Below are 12,890 nucleotides of genomic sequence, written 5' to 3' on the forward strand. Positions count from 1 at the left end.
ATATACCCTACACACTTGTTATCATCAACCTACTAGTTTGTTTACCTTGAAAATACCAAAGCTTCATTTGAATGAAATGCTTTTGTGTACATAGCTCAAGCTTCAGATTACTTTTGACTTCTCATTGGCTTCTACTTGATAAAATATACTTGCCTATTTTGCCTTTTCATCCATGTAGTTCTTAACTGGATCTGCTTTTCAGAATTTTATTCTGTTCTCTCTAGCTAGCTTTTTAGTGTGGTTCCCTTCCCCTCCCCTTCCATTTCTCTGACTAGACAAGGTTTTTGACATCCTTATCTAGTCTGTCTGATCTTGGGAGTTGTCACAAACTTAAAATGCAAAATCTGCTGAAGAATGATTTTCTTCCCCCGTCAGTCTTATAAGCAGTTCTAATTTAACAATCTAGTGAAAACATGTTTTTCTGACCATATCTTAGAACTGTCAGGACTCTGAAAGAAGTACAGTGATGTTTCTTGTATTTAAAAAAAAAAAAAAAAAACCTCCTAAAGAGCAGCCTGAAAGGTGTGTGGTGATGTTTGGCAAACAGAATGACTGAGTTGCTAGCAATTGGGGTGTTCTCTGAAAGCACTTCAGGTTAGAGACTTGGGTCCCGCAGAGAGCCTGCCCCCCACTCTGCAGCATAACTCTAGGTGCCAAAATTGCCTAGATAAACACTAATAGTTCCCTACGGTTGTCTACACAGCCCCCTACACTCAAAATAAGATACGCAGTTTGTTCAATTTGCTAGATTATTTCAAATCTATTTAGAAATAGCTTATTTTGAAGTTTGGTGTGTCTGCAAAGTGCCAAGTTTCAAAATAATGTGCTATTTTGAGAGATTCCTTAATCCTCGTGGAATGAGGATTACTGGGATGCTGAAATAGCGCACCCATTATTTCAAAAAATATTTTGAGATAATGGGTGGCTTGTGTAAATATAGGGGAGGAGGGGAAGGTAGCTATTTCAGGGTACCTCCAGTTCAATCACCTAACTCGTGTCTAAAACCTGGCAGGGTTGTCAAACTGGGTTTCTCCCAATCTCCCATGCAGGGCCCAATCCAGTAAGCATTCTTGGGACAATCCTAAGTGACACAAGATAGGACTAAGCAGATTGGTGGTGAACCTTGTTATATTTGATGGACCACTGGTTAGGGACGGATTTAAACCCTAGTATAGACAGCTTGCCAGTCTAGATGCACCCAAAATGTACAGAATAGTGATGGGGATGTTGTTCCAGTAGTTTTCAACCTTTCAAGACTACTGTACTCCTCTCAGGAGTCTAATTTGTCTTGTGTACCGAGAATTGCACTTCACTTAAGCTATGTGTTCACAAAATCAGAGAGAAAAATACAAAATTGCCTACTTTCTCATTTCTACCATATAATTATAAAATGAATGGATTGGAATAGAAATACTTTGTATTTACATTTCAGGGTGATATTGAGCCTGTGTTTCATTTTAGTCTCATCTGAAGCCGGAGCCTTGGGCAGAGTGGCTGAATTCCAAGCCCTGCCTCCCAGGCTGAAGTGTGTGACTTAGCTTCGCAAGGCCTGCTGTGGTGTGGGGCTCTGGGCAGCTGCTTTGCTTGCACCAGCCCTGCACTTGCAACCCCCTTAAGCCCATCTTAGAACCCCTGGTTGTGAAACACTCCTCTTGAAGAGTTGAGTACTCCCTGCAAGCTCATGCCTTCATCTCCTTTCACTAGCACTTTTGTAGGACTGTTCTGTAGCTTGCTTAAAATTGTTTAAATAGCCTGTGACTCAAATTTTTTTTCTTATGTTGCTTATAGGTGGGCAATTCTGAAGAACCAGATGAGATGCCTTTGCCAGATTCTGAGAGTGTGCATGTTATACCTGGAAGTATTTTACTCTGGAGGATAGCACCAAGGCCTCCAAATTCTGTCCAGGTTAGCCAGGGCTCTGAACACTTGGTGGTTTGACAGTTTGTTAAACTGTAAAATGTACAAGGAACATCTTAGCCACTGACTTGCCTTGCTCGTGATGCACCACAAATAATTTTTGCTGCAATGACCTTGAACTTTCGCATGAAGACACATGCTCTAATGAGCTATGTAATGTGGAACTGCATATATAGATCTTACATTGTGGATAGACGGGAAAGTGTGCATGCTTGGCTTCTTTCTAGTTTAGCATAACTTCACCACAGAATCCTTGATTATGATGAATTAGGGAATTGCTCTACTTAGTGGTGGCCTAGAGAATTCAGTCCCACTCTGCTGCTACTTAAGTGCTGCCATCCATTTAGGAAGCAGGGTTAGTGCATGACAGGCAGTTCATATGAGAGCTCACCAGAGAGGGTCCATAGAGGAGCACAGTTGTCAAAAGACCAACCATGGAACAAGAACCCATAAGTCAGGCGGCTGAGCAGGACAGAGGAGTAGATGTGTGGCTAGAGACATTTGGAAGCAGAAAAGAGAATAGAGTAGAGTGGCTGGTTGGGTAGGTGCATACAGAGAAAAGGGAAGGTTGCTTTAGCAGAGGCCGTAAGAGTCCCTGCAGGATGAAGAATAAGGACAAATGGAGGGAAGGAAGGAGGGAGAAATTATGTTTCTGGCTAGTCAGATCTCATTCAAATTAGATGAGTATAAAGGAACATCCACATATACCAGGAACACTTTCACCTTGCTAGCATCTTAAAACTACTATTTTTATAATTAAGTGATTAGAAAGCGGCTATGATTGCATGTTACTACAGATCAGTCAGTGTTCTTTTTTTGAAAACCTCTTTTTATATGTAAAGACTCTTAACAGCCAAAATTTTCATAGTGATCCTTCAATTTTTGTTTCTCTCTTTCAGATGTACAATTTCACTAGCTTTGCTATGGCTTTGAATGAATTGGATAAAGAAATGGAGAGTGTTGTTCCTAAAACTGATTGCCGGTTACGGCCAGATATAAGAGCAATGGAAAATGGTGAAATAGGTAACTATTTTAAAAATAAATACAAGGTAATTTAAAGTTGAAAGACTCATGGGAACACCAGCTGAAAAGTTATAAATATTACTTTGGGTACAATACCAAGCTGCCTTTACAAATGAGCTTTGTGGTGATTGTGGAACACAACTTTGAAATATACCGTCGTAGGAGTGAGTGAAAAATGTATGCTCACGTCAAAATTATTCACAGCAAAAGAGTAAGGAAAAAGCACTCCCCAGGGAAGAGAGAAGCTTTCCTCTAAATGTCTGTGAGCCTAGTACAAATTACATGCATTTCTAAATCTAGAAGTGTCCAAGGTGCCTGTCGTCATGGTGTCAGTGCAGTGTTTGCTGATGGGATAGTGAGCACACAGTTCTCTTAGAGCATGGCTTGGTGCTTCATATTCTGACTTGTAACACTTGGTGGGGTTTTCTAAAGGAGCAATAGGCTTTTCCCCTCCCTGATAACTGATACCAATTTATATGAAAGCAGCATGTCCTAGAGCTGTGGTCCCCAACCTTTTTATGCATGAGATCACTTTTTGAATTTAAGTGCAATTGAGGATCTACCTCGAACCCAAACATGCTTGTCCTTTCCCTTCTCCAAGGGCCCACCCCTGCTCACTTCACCCTCCCTCCCCCATCCTTGCTCACTTTTATCAGGCTGTGGCCAGAGGCTTGGGGTGCAGGAGGGATTCAGGACTGGGCCTGGGGTTTGGAATGTGGGCTCCAGCTGGGCACCAATTACCACAGGTGGCTTCTGGGTAGTGGTGCAGGGGGCTAAGGCAGGCTCACCCCTACCCTGGCCCTGCACCACTCCCTAAAGCAGCCAGCAAACTCTCTGCTCTATGGAGATGGGGTATAAGGTGGAGGGAGGGGCATCCTGACATCAGCACCCTGCCTTTCCTCTTCTTTCCATGCCCTGCACAGCAAGCAGGAGGCTCCCAGGGGTGAGGGGCACCTCCAAAGTAGAGGGCAGAAGCAGCACGGCAATACTGAGAGGGGCAGATGAAGTGCCGGCACTTGATAGCCTCCCAGCCAAACCATCAGGATCACCTGTCAAACGTCCCAAGATCTACCAGTAGATCCCGATCTACGGGTTGGTGACACTAGCCTAGAGGATGCAACTCAGGAACTGACTATTTGGGTTCTGTTGCTGGCCTGGAGGGTGACCCTGGGAAAATGTCTTCACCTCTGTGCCTCTGTCTGCACACCTGTAAAATGGGGATAACGCCTTTTTCATCGGCTTTAATCACTTTGAGATGTATAGATTAAAGAGTATCTTGGCATTGCAATACTGTGATACTGGGGAGCTCTCAAAAGCAATGAGCTCTTTTGAGGCTTTTTAAAACTCCCTGTAGACAAGCTGCTTTCTTTGACCAGTCTGACTTGTCTCTACTTTCCCCTGTATTTTGTGGCTAGCGGAAGTAACTCTTACAATGTTGCCTCCTTATTTACCTAAAGTATGTAGTGTTGCATTCTTAGCTTACCGAATGTAGCAATATTCAGTGATCTGTCAATATCCGCAAGCTGTGTACTGGTGGTAGTGTCTTGTTTCTACTCAGCAGTCAGACTGCCACATGCCAAGTGCTGCAGTAAGCCAGTGGAGCAGGAGAGTTAGAGAGGTTGTGATTCTTCTGATTTTCTTGGATAACCATTTTAAACTCTGATCATTAATTGAATACTTGGTTTATCATGGGGAGTTGAGACCCAGATATGAAACAGAGAGGTCACACAATCTTGTGACACAGGTGGGAGGTGAATCTGAGTCTTAATCCCATGCAGCCACGTAACCATTTTCTCTTCTAAAGGAATCTTAGATACTCTTCTCAAGAATGGGAACAAATTCTCAGGTTCCTTTGCTCATGACTCAACCCAGAGTTTGGGTATATACCAAGACCAATCTCCACTTAATCTGCCTGGCAGAGCTTGTCCTCTAGTTGGCCTTCCTTCTAAAACAGAAGTACTTCTCATAAACTTGCCCCTCTGCTCTCTTGGGTCTGCTCTTTAAAGGAAGCTTTTAAAACTGGCATGATCTGACCAAATTAGTGTTGGAAACAAGTTGAAACTTCAGTATAACAGGGACTTCAGGGAAAGTGATCAGGAAACTGTTAAGATGGGTTTTTTTCAACTTCTGTTCCTTTTCAGATATAGCTAGTGAGGAGAAAAAAAGGCTAGAGGAGAAACAAAGGACCGCCCGCAAAAACCGGTCCAAGTCAGAGGAAGAATGGAAAACAAGGTCAGTATGTTTGAGAATAACCTGAACAGCAAAGAACTATCAGTCACCAGAAGCACTTGACCTCATCAGTCCTGCTGCTCCTATCCTATTTGTGAGCTTGGTCAGAGTATTTGTCGTGCCTGGTTTTTAGCGAGGGATGTACTGGGCTCTGACATCAGCACAGTTCTATTTTCCCATTAAGCCCCTGCCAGTCTCTAGTCAGTTGTGCCTTCTCGGTCAAGAACAGAGCTGTTTTCCTTGATGCCTGCTCTGTGGTGCTGTACCGCTGCCCAAAATACATGTGCTCTGCCCTGCAATAGAAGAGATTCCGGTATGATCTGATCTCCTTAGGCTATCAGATGAAAATAGAAGAGATGACAGTGTGCTTGGCCCCAGAGGGAAGGGAGTGTCTTTTTTTAAATGATTGTTCCAGTAACTATTAAGTTTTATGTATCCTCACATCCATGATTCCCTAACCCACCATGTTCTATTCCTGTGGGTGCACACTGGTGCCAAAGACTAATCAAAGGAGTGTTCCTTTCCCAAAGACTATATTAGAAAGCAAATCAGCTGTATTTAAAACAGTACCCACATTATACATCCTATGACCTTTTTTGCTTCCTGCGAGTTGATTAATATACCCAACTATTGCAGCTGCTCATGATCTAGCTATCTTCACAGTTAGAATTGGGAGGGGGGGAAGTCCAATGCTGGGACAGAGGGTTGAGGAGTGGGCTCTGGGGTGGGGCTAGGGATGCTCTGGGGCTAAGGTGGGGAGAGGACCTTACCTGCCCCATCTGCTCTGTAGCACTGGGGTTGGGGCAGCAGGATAGCCACCCTGGTCCCAGTAAGTCCAGGCCAGGGGAGAGGTACTGGGGTGGGTTGGGGAGTTCCCTGAGTGCCTGTATGGTGCTAAATAGGCTGCCATGTGGCCATGCAACTTACAGGGAAATTACCCAGAAAGCCCATGTCAGTAATAGATGCGTGACCATAAAGTCTTATCGCAACTTTATGAGCCTTTTATGCAGAATTATATACACAAAGCTTTGGGACTTGACATTATGTCTCTGTCACTCTGCTAGACTGTTTCCAACTTAGTTGAAATCCACTTCAGTAACCTCTAACTTCATGTGCATGTGCTCTTGAATTCTTCACTGAATTAAGAAGAGCTTTAGAAAGTTCTGTAAAAGAAACATGAGTGAACGAACCTGGGAAGCGCTAGGGTAAGAGGGTTTAAATCTGAAAAGTAAATTAAGAGTAAAGACTTTGCCACGTGGTTCAGAAGTTAATGGGGAATGTGCCTTTCCAAGTATCCTCTCACGGTCATCACTACCTTGTAGCGAACCAATATAGATGTATGCTGACCCAGGCGATTGTCCTTCTGGATTTAGACCAGAAAATCTAGCTGATGGTTTCAGTGGACTCTGCACCAGACACTGATGATGCTCATCACCCTATTTCTCTTAAGAGAAATTGAGCTCTGCTAGCTAGTACATACTTGGCTATATTCCATAAATGGTTCTATTCCACTTTTGGGAATTGTAGGGATGTGAAGGACTAGTCGATAAGCAAATGCTTATCGGATAGTCGACTAGTTGCTTCCCCTCCCCCCTTCCTCTGCTGCCTCTATTAGATAGAGGCAGCAAGGGAAGGAAAGGGGGGGATACTTCAAAGCCCAGTGTCAGGCTCCTCACAGCATTTCAAAGCAGCAGCACTGTGTGGATCCCGGGGTCAGCTCGGCACTTTCACCTTTGAAGTGTGGCAACAGCCCTAGGGTTGTTGCCACACTTCAGTGGTGGAGGCGCCTTATCGACTAATTGATGAAAAATGTATTGACTAGTTGATTTAGGGTGTGTCTAAAATACACCCCTCTGTTGGCAGAGGGATATAAATTAGACACCTCGAAAGTGCAAATAAGGCTGGGATTTAAATATCCCATGCTTCATTTGCATTATGGCGGCCACCGCTTTTTTTCAAAACGGGGCTTTTTTGAGGAGTACAGGATCTTTAGAAATGGGACATTTCTGTCGAAAATGCCCTGTCTAAACTGCTGGGTTTTTTCAAAGCCCCATTTTTGGGGGAGGGGGAGGAAGTGGCAGCTGCCATTATGCAAATGAAGCACGGGATATTTAAATCCCAGCCTCATTTGCACTTTTGAGGTGTCTAATTTACATCCCTCTGCCGACAGGGGTGTAGTTTAGACACACCCTTAGTGAATTACGCGATACTTAATATCCTTAGTCATACCAGAGCAGTGCCATGATCCTGGAATGCCACATTGCCTCAGGGGTTGAGTCTATACAAGTACCTTTCTGAGAACTTTCCACTGGTAAGCAAACTCATTGCTGCCGTATACCCACATAGTGTAGTAAAGCCACCTAATCAGACTGTTTGGTTTTTACACAATGTCTAGTTGTAACTAAGTTGCTTTTTTTCCTTTTCCAACTCAAGTCGTCTGACAGCCCAGGGTCCCAGGTTTGGACTTGTCTGATTTCCCTCTTCCCATGTCACTCCACTTTTTGCTTTGCTTTCTCAAAGTGCTTGGCTTGGTTTGGTTTGCCCTAAGACTAGCATAGAACAATGGTTTGTAATTTTTCTGAGTAAGACACAGTTGGTCTCATCTCCTCCTTGTCAGAATGCCACGGCTCATTTGTTTTGTGACTGAATCATCCCACACATTGGTTAGATTCCCTTGCCTTCATGACTGTAAGTATACAGACTGCAATAGATGGGCACAGCATGCATTCCCATAGCCTTCTTTTCAACTTCCCCATTATCATTCTGCATCAGGCATTCTTCAGTTTACTTAAAAGAAAAGTGGAGGGGAAATATTTGAAGGATTGCTAGGATCTAAAAACCATCTCTTGGACAAAAGCATTCAGCACTTCTTATCAGAAGATCAAGGTGTGATCGTGAAAAGCTAGATTGCCTTATCGTCTCTCCATTTAAGAAAATTATGCAGGAAACAATCCACACTTTGAGATGAACCCTTCTGCATATTTTCAAGTATGTTTGTGCCTCTGTCAGAGGAGGGAGTGCGTAACAAGACTATACTGTATTGTAGAGAAGAACATGACTTAGGGCAAGATCCCTATTATCTACTACTGTCTCCTTTTGTCTACTCTTTTCATAGTAGGTAGAATTTTCATAGGGACTAGGGGTGCCCAGTTTGATACACCCAAAAGAGACCTGACATCCTAGGGCTTGTTTAGTTGTTTCTGGAAAATGAGGTATTGAGTAGAGCACCAAAAGTTACTAGTCCACTTTTGAAAATCGTGGCCAGTGTCTTTGATCTAAAGACTGTAAAGCTTCTTGGGAAAAGGGCTTTGTTTTTCTCTAAAACACAACTGCTGTTGCAAGTAATATTAGCACTTTCTTCTCTCTCTCTCCTCCAAGCATTCCAAGTTCAGTGGTTTATCTAGTATATCCTAGATCCTTCACATTCTAAACCTCCTCTCCCATTAACTTCACGGGTGCATAATCTCTAACACTATTCCCAGTAAACTAAATTTTGCTTGTACAGCATCACCCACTGGAAATAACATTAACAGGGAGGCGAAATTAACTATTGGAACAACGTAGAAAGGGTCACAGAATCCACTTCATCACTGGCAATTTTAAAATTGAGTGGATATTATCTCAAAATATTGGGGCATTATATAGGAAATATATTGGGGGCATTTCTGTGTTCTGTGCTATACAGAAGATCAGACTAAATGAACACAGTGGTCGATTGTGCTCTTGAAATTTGTGAACTAGTAGCAGTAGATCAGCTATAGTAAGCAGTGCAACAGTTTTGCTGCATGTTCCACAGTCCTTCCTGCTCACTTTAACTAGTACTTGGCACAGGTTGCTACAAAAAATACGGCATAGTCTAGTAGATGTATGTCACCATGCTTTTAATTCAGATAAAACATTCTACAGTTTGCGAGCCCATTTTATTATGTCATAGAATGCACTGTGTATATATAATTTATAATATGTAATATAACAGTGCTATGAGCCATTCTGTTTTTTAAAAGGCAAAATATATAATACCCAAAGATCCCAATATGCTAAACTTCTATTTTATGAAATTCTTTCTGAAATCTTACAGTAATCCTGAATAGTCTCTTATGCTGGACAGTGCTTACAGATGAGTATACAAAGCAAGGGTTATTCTGTTGTGCTTTAAGCTCCAAAAGGAATCTGGGATGTTAACTATAAAACAGTTTACAGCAGGTGCTTTCACATGCTATATTCATTTTTATTTAGCAAATACAGCAGGCCGATTTAAAAAACCCAACCTTTTCTGAGGGTTGCTGCTGTCTGAGTTATTGCTGAGAGGCAGAGCTGGTTAACTGGGCACATTTAATGGTGAATAAAGACTGGGAGAAGGTTGACATTGTGTGTTATGTTAATAGCAGTGTTTCTGTTGGGGGGGGGGGAATACATGTGAGATTATCTGGGCTATGGTAAGATGGGCTGCTTGTTATAACATAGAGATGAACACATACTATTGGGTATCTGAAGATGTAGTATTGCTGGAGAGAGGGGAGTAGAGTTGCCAACTATGAAGCCATGAAAGGGGACTCCATGCTACATCAGAAATGTAAAGCCCAGTGCAGATACAAAACTGGTATCCAGATCTGCAAAAATGATCCATGGATAACCATGTCCGCAGATGTAAATACCCATAAATATCTGCAAACTTGCAGAGATCTAGATATAAAATTTAATATTCACATCTGTAAAAATGAGCTATGGATACCTGCAGAGATCCACAGATTTGAAGGGCTTTACAGAAGGGTACTTATCAATAGTATGGCTCCTTAGTACATCTTGCCTTGCAAATGTGTAACTCTCACTGTGATGGTGTATATACTGTAGAGCTGGGAACATTCACAGACTTTTCAATAAGTGAACTTACAGTATTTCTAGCAAGAGGCAAGCAAAAGCTATCTGGAAGCATGAAAATAACCATGAAAATTAGGGACGTAAAAATTGTTTAAAAAGGTAACTATGTAATCACTAAAATTCCTAGTGGTTACATGCACTGCAGGCTCTACACTAACCCACAGCATGGGGTGACAGTCAGCTCCCATGGAGCCAGTGTGCGACCATAACACAAACCGATAAGCTCATGCTTATCTGTTAACTATTTAGATGGAAATGGTTACTTACACATCCCTAATGAGACCAATCTTGTGCCATAGAACGGCTCTACAGTCTATGCTTCACACAAACACATGTCTTATAATTGCTGTAAACTTGCTGGGACTGTTCTGTATTTTCATCGACAGCTGTATTGCTGTTGGAAAGCAAATCACCAGTCTGCATTAGCGTGAGCTGTGGTTTTTGACACTTGGCAACACAATGATCCCATAATCTGGGGAAATCAGATTGCTGATGGAAATGCATAGATTTCTGCTTTCAGGAATGCAGTGCTTGTGGTGTATTTGTGTCCTTCTGTAATAAATTGTTCTTAAATGCATGCCAAAGATGGTTTATTCAAAGCTGCTTTGAAGTAAATAGTTTTTTACAAAATCTCTCTACCATCTATTCATAATATATCAGCACTGATTTTGGTCTCAAACTACTGAGATGACAAAGCACTGAATTCTGAGTGTGCTACTTTGAAAATCAACACGAAAGATGCAACAAAGCTGCTTTGAACTTCATTACAATGAAATGTGGGGTAGCTTCCTTACAAAAATATTATCTTTTTTTACAGGTGGTTCCATCAAAGTCCCAATCCCTACACTGGTGCACAGGATTGGCTTTACTCGGGCAACTACTGGGACAGAAACTACTGTAATTTACCTGACATTTACTGAAATGTCAAAGGAGCCCCATGACTAATGCAAATTAAGTCTTAATCTGTTTTTAACATTTTCCCATTTCTACTCATCTCTTGGAAAAACTGACAAGTTACTGAACAGTATATTAAGCATCTTCTGAAGTAAATATGGTGGTACAGATTTGAAAGCCCATGGGTAGGGAAGTCATTTTGTCTAGTGAAATATTTATTGAAGGTAGTTACTTGCATGGACAACTGCTCAGAACTGTTGTTTTTCTGATGGGTTAGTGCTACCGTATTTGCTGAATTCACCTATTAAGTTTTGGTGGATAACAAATAGAGCATCTGAAGGTGTTCTATGAATCCTTTCTCTTAATGATTATGCTGGCACAATAGCCCTGTGGGGTGGATTTACTGTGGCATGGAAATGTTTAAAAGCACAGGTATGAATTGCAATATTCTGTGCTTAAACTAAAGAAGGCAAGTTTATTTTTGTGAAAATGTATTTAACTTTCATAAGATGGCTTTCTATTAATAAACTCTCAGAATCCTGGGTTCTGGTCAATGATTCCAGAACTATTGCCCTCTCCCCAAATGCTCATGATGTAGGTTACACTGGTAACACTACTTCAAGTATTTATTCCATGTTTAGTGCAGTGTTTTGAATTTGCTCTTTCATGCTCTGTTAAGGAAGCAAGAGCCATTTGAACTGAACACTAGTAAGAGACTTAAAAAAAAAAGCTGTTTACTGCACTACAAACTATAGGTATGCAGCACCATCAGTGTACAATTGCAAACACTTTTTAAAAATCAGGACTCCGTGGAACGTAACTACCGGAGAAATTAAACTGCACCTGTGTATGCACTGTACAGACCACACTTTCTAGAAGAAATTCATGTGCATTTGAAGTCCATAAGGCACCATAGAGAGACTGCTGTACACACCAGCTTTACCCCTTTAATTGGGGTGCATTAGCTCTTGCATATAAATACATATTTATACAGAACTGGGGTACAGTGCTTCCAGCTGCTCTTTATACACTATTTTAATTGCTATCTGGAGGCAGGTTTTAATTACATTAATTGCTGCTAAATAAAGGCTTTCAAATGTTCCAATGCTCTGATTTCTCAGATTCTTTTTAATAGGGGTTGCGTGAACTGATAGGAGCAAAGGCATCTGCTTGTAAGTCCTCTTGCTGAGATTGGGTTTAGGATGAAGTAGCTGAAGCTTGTTGTTCTGTTTTCATAAAGTCTGTAATTTTCTCAGGCAAAAGCTGCTCAGCAAACAAGGAACAAGGTTTCTAACTCAAGGCTGAATCACACAAGATTCTCCTGCATCACTGTGACACATCAACTGTAGAAGAACAGATTATACCTCAAACTTGGAAGGGTTTTCTTGTGAAATTACTCCTGGAATGTCTTTGCCTCAATTGTAATAACTTCAGAAAGTGGCAGTCCTATGCTATGGAATTGGTGGTGGGAGAGATTGACTAGAAAGAAGCATTCAGGGGCATGTCTCCCAGCCCCTCAGGTAATGGTTTCCTTTACTGCAAGAGGGGACTGAAGCTACATCTAGACTGCAGAGTTTACATACCCTTCCCCCCCCCCCACCCCCCCGAGGCTTTTCTGAAATTTGGCCCATCTCCATAGGGCCTAATTTTCGAAAAACCTTTTGGAACATCCCTTATTCCTCTCACCAATGCAACAGAGCTTTTCCAGGATAGCTCCGGTGTCCTGGAAAAACTCTGCAGTCTAGACAGCCTGAGGCGACTGTGGTTCAGTGGCATTTGATTTTTATTTTAAATGTAAGAAGCTGTGCAAGAGGAGCATAGTGAGCTCCTAAAAACTGGGCCTCTAAGAATAGATTCAGAAATGAAGCTATTTTCACTAATAGTTTAGAAAAGATACTAATTTTCTGATACAGTTCTCAGTGGTTACGAGGGAGTAAGAGTCCAACTGT

At 41.8% G+C, this 12,890-nt stretch overlaps 1 protein-coding gene across 11 annotated transcripts in view; it reads left to right on the top strand.

The window, feature by feature from the left end:
* Nucleotides 1–12,046, top strand: part of LOC102447841 (oxysterol-binding protein-related protein 1) — a 118,484-nt gene extending 106,438 nt beyond the window's left edge. For 8 of the 11 annotated variants that reach the window (XM_075920842.1, XM_075920833.1, XM_075920834.1 and 5 more), the window contains 5 exons: nt 1,789–1,905; nt 2,817–2,940; nt 5,082–5,172; nt 7,603–7,626; nt 10,865–12,046. In XM_075920842.1, coding sequence (XP_075776957.1) covers nt 1,789–1,905; nt 2,817–2,940; nt 5,082–5,172; nt 7,603–7,626; nt 10,865–10,967 — 459 coding nt within the window. In that variant the 3' untranslated portion in view covers nt 10,968–12,046. The remainder of the gene's footprint in view (nt 1–1,788; nt 1,906–2,816; nt 2,941–5,081; nt 5,173–7,602; nt 7,627–10,864) is intronic. The other 3 variants (XM_075920845.1, XM_075920835.1, XM_075920843.1) reach the window with 3 other exon arrangements.
* The last annotated feature ends 844 nt before the right edge of the window (nt 12,047–12,890 follow it).

Source organism: Pelodiscus sinensis, chromosome 2 (genome assembly GCF_049634645.1).
Source record: "Pelodiscus sinensis isolate JC-2024 chromosome 2, ASM4963464v1, whole genome shotgun sequence".
Lineage (NCBI taxonomy): Eukaryota > Metazoa > Chordata > Testudines > Trionychidae > Pelodiscus > Pelodiscus sinensis.